At 45.0% G+C, this 7,528-nt stretch overlaps 1 protein-coding gene across 2 annotated transcripts in view; it reads right to left on the bottom strand.

Annotated features, from left to right (window-relative positions):
• Window positions 1-211: 211 nt before the first annotated feature.
• Window positions 212-7,528, bottom strand: part of LOC132390963 (prominin-2-like) — an 89,396-nt gene continuing 82,079 nt past the window's right edge. For both annotated transcript variants that reach the window (XM_059963496.1, XM_059963506.1), the window contains exons 24-25: window positions 7,143-7,208; window positions 212-3,446 (exon numbers count right to left, since the gene is read on the bottom strand). In XM_059963496.1, the coding sequence (XP_059819479.1) occupies window positions 3,416-3,446; window positions 7,143-7,208 (97 nt within the window). In that variant the 3' untranslated portion in view covers window positions 212-3,415. The remainder of the gene's footprint in view (window positions 3,447-7,142; window positions 7,209-7,528) is intronic.

Below are 7,528 nucleotides of genomic sequence, written 5' to 3'. Positions count from 1 at the left end.
CGATTCCATTATGGTTATTATCTTATTATGGATTTATTGAGTATGCCTGCAACAAAATGAATCTCAGGGTTGTATTTGGGGACATATATGTACTTTGATAATAAAATTTACTTTGAACTTTAAACATCTATTCCCACTAGGAATGATGGTTCAAAGAACCATGCATCCTGTTACATCTGCAGACACAAGGTAGACAGGACAAAGATTCTGGCCAAGTATCCTTTATTCATGGCAATTGCCATTGGGCTAACAAGAGACCAATAAATCACCAGCCTTATCGCACGGCACATACATTTCTTTAAGATTTCCTTTGGTGCAATAAATGGAAAGAACATTTACAGGAAAATAAATAGAATACTGACTGGAGCAGCAGAACCCACTAAACTTGGGAGCTGGGCAGTCAACTCCAAGTATCAGTTGCAAACTTGGATTGTGATATAGGAACCTGGGGATAGGGCAGGAATTTACATTCAGTGGCCACTTTATTAGGTACACCTTCTCGTTAGTGCAAATATCTCATCAGCTGATCTTGTGACAGCAACTCAGTCCGTAAAAGCACACAGACACGGTCAAGAGGTTCAATTGTATTTCAGACCAGATCTCAGAATGAAGAGTAGCTGTGATCTAAGTGGCTTTGTGGAATGATTGCAACACACACAGAACGCTGGAGGAACTCAGCAGGTCAGGCAGCCTCTCTGGAGAAGAGTAAATAGTCAGCATTACGGGCTGGGACACTTCAGTCCTGAAAAAGGGTCTAGGTCTGAAATGTCAACTGTTTACTCTTTCCATAGATTCCTCCTGACCTTCTGAGTTCCTCCATTGTTTTGTGTGTGTTGCTTTGGATTTCCAGCATCCACAGACTTTCTCAAGTTTGTGGAATGATTGCTGGTGCCAGATGGGGTGGATTGAGTATCTCAGAAACTGTTGATCTCCTGGGTTCTCTCACACAACAGTCACTAGAGCAGGGGTTCCCAAACTAGAGGTCCGTGGACCTTTCAGTTAATCGTAGGGGTCCGTAGCATAAAAAAAGGTTGGGAACCTCTGCTCTGGAGCTGACAGAGAATGATGAGTTGCAAAAAAAACAAGAAACGTCCAGTGAGGGGCAGTTCTGTGGGTGAAATCACCTCGTTAATGAGAGGGGTCAGAGGAGAATGGCCAGACTGGTTCAAGCTGACAGGAAGATGACAATAACCACACGATACAGCAGCGGTGTGCAGAACAGCAACTCTGAATCGAACCCTGAAGCAGCAGAGGGCCACAAGCATACACTCAGTGGCCACTTTATTAGGTACAGGAGGTATTGACTGTTCAAGTAGGAATGTGGCGGTAATTCTCAAGGATCAAGAAGAACTATGATGACAATTCTGAGGCACCAGTGGGTTTCTCGATATCAACAGCAATTCCAAATAGGATCTCCATTGATGGTAATGTGCAAGTACCAACACGATCCCAGCAGTGGAAATTCCCAAATTCCAACAAATGTGACAGTTGTTCCCAGGAATTGATTGGGGAAATCGCCAAGCATCAATGAGATTCCAGGAATTTGGTGGCATTCTTAATTCAAAATGGGAACCAGGGATGAGTGAAAGAAAGTAATAATCTTTAATGGGAAGTCCAGTATCAAGTCCCAAGTATCAATAGGATTTCCAGGACTCTCATAAGTAATTCCCAAATGTCAGTGAGAAACCAGCACCATGAAAATCACACTGCATCTAAATCATGAAATTGAATCAAATTTGGGTTTGTTTTTCTGGCCATGGAGGAGGCTGAGTGGCAGAGGTGGGGACAGGGGGTGACCTGACAGAGGTATACAAGATTATGAAGGACATTGACAGGGCAGGTAGTAGGAATCATTTTCCCAAGTGAGGTCTCTAAAACAAGAAGACATAGGTAAAAGCATGAGATACTGCAGATGCTGGAAATCCAGAACAATCACACATACAAAATGCTGGAGGAACTCAGTTGGTCAGAAAGCATCTATAGAAAAGAGTGAACAGTCAATGTTTCAGGCCGAAGCTCTTCATCAGGCCATGAAGGGCCTTGGCCCAAAGCATCAACTGTTTACTTTTTTCTCCATCATTTTACATGTGTTACTTTGGATTTCCAGCATCTGCAGAATCTCTCCTGTAAGGGAATAAGCAGTCGACGTTTTGAGCCAAAACCCTTCTTCAAGAGCCTCAAGACACATATTCAACATTTTAGGAAAAGCTTCTTCCTCACCACCATCAGATTTCAGAATGGACAATGAACTCGTGGACACCACCTCACACTTTTTCATTCTCTTTTTGCACTACTTATTAATTTAATTTTAATATGTATTTACTTCTTATTGGAATTCATAATATTTTATTAAGTATTTCAATGAAATGCTACTGCAAAACCACATTTTTCATGACATATGCCACCGGTATTAAACCTGACTCGGGTATAGATACAGGACTGAGGTATAAGGTGAGGCCCAAACACCAACTGTTTATTCCCCTCCATAGATGCTGACTGACATCCTGAGTTCCTCCAGCATTGTGTGTGTTATTCTGGACTTCCTGCATCTGTAGAATCTCTTGTGTTTGTGGGTATAAGGTGGGGGGTAATGGAGGATCTGAGAGAGAGAGTTTTTCTCACACAGAGTGTGGTTAGAATATGGTGGAGACAGACACTTTCACATCATTTAAAAAGCATCTTGTGTTTGAATCATCAAGTTAGAGAAGGCTATGGACCAAATTCAGATAAATGGGACAAGTACAGGTAAGTGCATTGGTCATCATAGAGATTGTGGGCCAAACAGGTGCTGCGTGACTTTTATTGGGATAATAACTTTTATTTTACGACCCTACCAAAGGAGGTGTAAGGCACTCCTTCCCTCTGCTAGCCTGCAGGTCACCCTTAGGCAAGTTTAGCCCCACGATCAGGGTCACATGAAGCCATGGGAGCAGGTGGTGGAAGGTCGTATGAGCAGCCGGTGCAGATCACAAGTCCTGGTTGTGTGACCACTGACACCAGGCAGACAATCTCTGGAGAGTATTGATAATGGCTGGGGTCACCCATCTTGTAAAGACACTGCCCAGAAGAAGGGCAAACCACCTCTGTAGAAAAATTTGCCAAGAGCAATCATAGTCATGGAAAGACCATGATCACCCATGTCGTACCACGTGGCACATAATGATGATGTCATACCACATGACACATAATGATGATGATGATGTGACTTTCATGAGAAATCAAAGTCTAGCAATGAGGTCTTGGTGCCCACAGGTCAGTCCATCCTGGACACAGAGATTCGATACATGTTAGCAGAGGCAATAAACTGTTTGGAAAATGGCAAAACTGTAGAGAAAGCACAGCCACTGATGAACCTCTGGCAGACAGAGTAACATTACTCTTGTAGGAAGGGTGGTGTTCAAAGTCCAGCTCGGAGTCAGTTGGCTGAAACAGAAGGCACACTGGACCTGTGTTTAGAACAAAGAGGCAGAGAGTGAAGTTAGTCATGGGATATTGTGCAACAACAGACCCACCTCATCCACACCAAACATCCACTGAGACCAATCCCATTTTGTTCCCAATGATACTCCTTCAAATCTACCCTTCACTACAAAGCTAGGAGCAATTTACTGCGGCTAATTAATATGCACAAAATACTGGAGGATCTCAGCAGGTCAGGCAGCAACTATGGAGAGGAATAAAGAGTCAATTTTTCAGGTTGAGACCCTTCATTAGGACTGGTATAGATAGTCCTGTGAAGGGGCTCGCACCAAAATGTTGACGCTTTATTCCTTTCTATAAATCTCATCGGAGGATCAGAGATGGAGAGGGTCAGCAACTTTCAATTCCCCAGTGTATTCATTTTGGAGGACCTGCCCCGGGCCCAGCACATAAGTGTAATTATGAAGAAAACACAGTAGTGTCTCTAGTTCCTTAGGAACCTGCCACGTTTTGGCTTGACTTCGGAAACTTTGACAAATTTCTCTAGAGAGTGGAGAGTGTATTGACTGGCTGCATCACAGCCTGGTGTGGAAACACCAATGCTTTTGAACGGGAAATCCTACCCATCTGACCGCTCCAGTAGTGGATACAGCTCAGTTCCTCACGCGTAAAGCCATCCCCAGCACTGAGTACATCGACACAAGACGCTGTGCAGGAAAGCAGCATCCACCAGCAGACATCCCCACCACCCAGCACACGCTCTCTTCTTACTGGCACAGGAGCCTCATGGCCCACACCAGCAGGTTCAGGAACAGCTATTACCCCTCAACCATCAGGTCCCTCACCACCAGGTTCAGGAACAGTTATTACCCCTCAACCATCAGGTCCCACACCACCAGGTCCAGGAACAGTTATTACCCCTCAACCATCAGGTCCCACACCACCAGGTTCAGGAACAGTTATTACCCCTCAACCATCAGGTCCCACACCACCAGGTTCAGGAACAGTTATTATCCCTCAACCATCAGGTCCCACACCACCAGGTTCAGGAACAGCTATTACCCCTCAACCATCAGGTCCCACACCACCAGGTTCAGGAACAGCTATTACCCCTCAACCATCGGGTCCCACACCACCAGGTTCAGGAACAGTTATTACCCCTCAACCATCAGGCTCCTGAACCAAAGAGGATAACTTCACTCAACTTCACTTGCCCCAACACTGAAGTGTTCCCATTATCAATGGATTCACTTTCAAGGAAACATAATTTTCTACGTTTCAATAAGATCTCCTCTCACTCTTCTGAATTCCAGCGAGTATAGTCCTAGGTGCCTCAATCTCTCCTCATAATCTAACCAAATAAGATCTTTATTCCTTATTTTTTTTAATTATTATTATTTTTGTACTTGCACAGTTTGTTGTCTTTTGCACCCTGGTTGAGCGCCCATGTCTGTGTGGTCTTTTGCTGATTCTATTATGGTTATTACTCTATTAAGGATTTATTGAGAACACCCACAAGAAAATGAATCTCGGGATGTACTGTATATGGTGACATATATGCTCTTTGATAATAAATGAGTTCTTCCAGCACTCTTTGTGTGTTACTCTGGATTTTCAGCATCTGCAGAATCTCTTGTGGCCACTAACATATGAGGCCACACCTCTTTGAGATGTGGGAGTTATCTGGAACATGAAGAAAGTGCAAACTCCACACAGACAGCACTGGAGTTCAGGATTGAACTACAAACCAGTGGCTTGAACATCTGCACTGCCGTGAATACCTTTGTTGGTACAGCCTCTCCAAGCATGCCATTCTCCCCGAGACTGAAACTCCTCCCAGAGGACCACAACCTTGTCGTTGGGTTTGGAGGTTTGCGTGCCTCAATGACCCGGAAAGCTACATTGGCTGGAGTCAGGGCTTTACGCTCTGGCTCTTGGTCGGGTCACCCATGCTGAACAGGTCAAAGGGCAGAGGACAAACTAAGAGTGGTCGACCTGTCCTCCAGGTTCGGGGAATGAGCTCAGGACTAACAACCCTGACTGGCAAAACAAAACTGTTGCAGAAACAGCAATGAAGAATCCTTCTACACTTAAGTGTGATCATCTGGGACTTGTGCAACTGACAGCAGTGAAAACCAAGAGGAACCTACTAACATGATGAACACTTCCGGAGATAGAGGTTCTTCATTGCTCGCCTCGACATCAGTGACTTTATGGGCAGTAATTAAGACTGATGCCAACACATTCCTGACTGGCTATGGAGATTATTACAGCTGAAGTATCTCCTTCATCTCCTTTCAAACGTTATTATTTTATGTTAGCATTCATTTCAAGAGATCTTGAAGTACAAGAGCAGGGATATGACGCTGAGGCTTTATAAGGCATTGGTAGGGACTCACCTTGAGTACTGTGAACAGTTTTGGGCTTCTCATCAAAGAAATGATGTGCTGGCATTGGAGAGGGTCAAGAGGAGATTCACAAGGATGATTCCAGGAATGAAAGGGTTATCATACGAGGAACGTTTGATGGCTCTGGGTCTGTACTCGCTGAAATTCAGAAGAATGAGGGGGGATCTCATTGAAACCTTTCAAATGCTGAAAGGCCTAGACAGAGTAGATGTGGAAAAGATGTCTCCCATGGTGGGAGAGTCTCTAGGACAAGAGGGCACAGCCTCAGAATAGAAGGACATCCATTTCAAATAGAGATGTGGAGGTTTCTTTAGCCAGAGGGTGACAAACTTGTGGAATTTGTTGCCACGTGCAGTGTGGAGGCCAGGTTGTTGGGTGTATAATTGATAGGTTCTCGATTGGACGTGGCGTCAAAGGTTACAGAGAGATGGCCAAGGAATGAGGCTGAGGAGGGGAAGAAAGGATCAGCAGTGATTAAATGGTGGAGCAGACTTGATGGGCCAAATGGCCTAATTCTGCTTTTAGGTCTTATAGTGTTATGGTCTTATTTCATGGTGATGTAGCCATTATTGCCACGCCTTACAGCACCACCTGTAAGATAATTTCTGCCGCTGTCTGTAAAGAGTTTGCATGCTCTTTCTATGACCCCATGAGTTTCCTTCGGGATCTCTAGTTTCTTCCCACATTCCAAACATGTATGAGTTAGGGTTGATAAGTCACGAGCACAATATGTTGGCACCAGAGGTATGGAGACACTAGCAGGCTGCCTCCTGCACAATCCTTGCTGATTTGATTTGACAAATGAGTACAGAAATGGAAGGGGAAAGGGTGGGAAATGGAAAGGGAAGAGGCAGGAAGTGGAAGTTGGGAGCAGGAAATGGAAGGTGGAGGGAGAAAATGGGAAGTGGAGGCAGAAAATGGAAGGTGGAGGGAGGAAATGGAAGGAGAAGAGGCAGGAAATGGGAAGTGGAGGCAGGAAATGGAAGGTGGAGGGAGGAAATGGAAGGAGAAGAGGCAGGAAATGGGAAGTGGAGGCAGGAAATGGAAGGTGGAGGGAGGAAATGGAAGGGAGAAGGCAGGAAATGGAAGGTGGAGGGAGGAAGTGGAAGGGAAGGGACAGGAATTCAGTGTACAGATGGCTGGAAATAGAAGGGCAAGGTGTAGGTAACGGCTGCCGCTCATTCAATGCAACTGCCATCACCACCTCAATCTGGGACAGCAATAGCTGCCAGGAGCTGTGACCTTGAATAAAACTCTGTAGCCTGCTCTGGAGAGACAGAAGTTACAAAACAGAACAGAACAAATCGTACTTACAGTGGTGGACCGTATGTGTTGGCAACTCGAGGAAATTTAAACTGCATCATTTCTGAAAACTCAGGACTGTAAACAGAAAAAGCAGAAGGGAGTACGTTATTTTGTTGACAGCTTGTTACCTACACTGAAGGTCTTGTTACAGGAAAAACGTCTTCTTGGAATCACAGATCCATTATCACACGGAACAGCCAAGAGAGAAGGGAGGAAAGAGAGATGGGTTCTGAGGAGAAAGAAAGGGTGACAGAGACAGGGAAGAAAGAGAGGAGAAAGAGAGAAAGAGAGAGGGGAGAAAGAGAGAGGGGAGAAAGGGAGAGGGGAGAAAGAGAGAGGGGAGAAAGGGAGAGGGGAGAAAGAGAGAGGGGAGAAAGAGAGAGGGGAGAAAGAGA

This window comes from Hypanus sabinus, chromosome 1, assembly GCF_030144855.1.
Source record: "Hypanus sabinus isolate sHypSab1 chromosome 1, sHypSab1.hap1, whole genome shotgun sequence".
NCBI lineage: Eukaryota > Metazoa > Chordata > Chondrichthyes > Myliobatiformes > Dasyatidae > Hypanus > Hypanus sabinus.
Note: the sequence above shows the minus strand (reverse complement) of the source record. Positions and strands in the feature narration are given on the sequence as shown.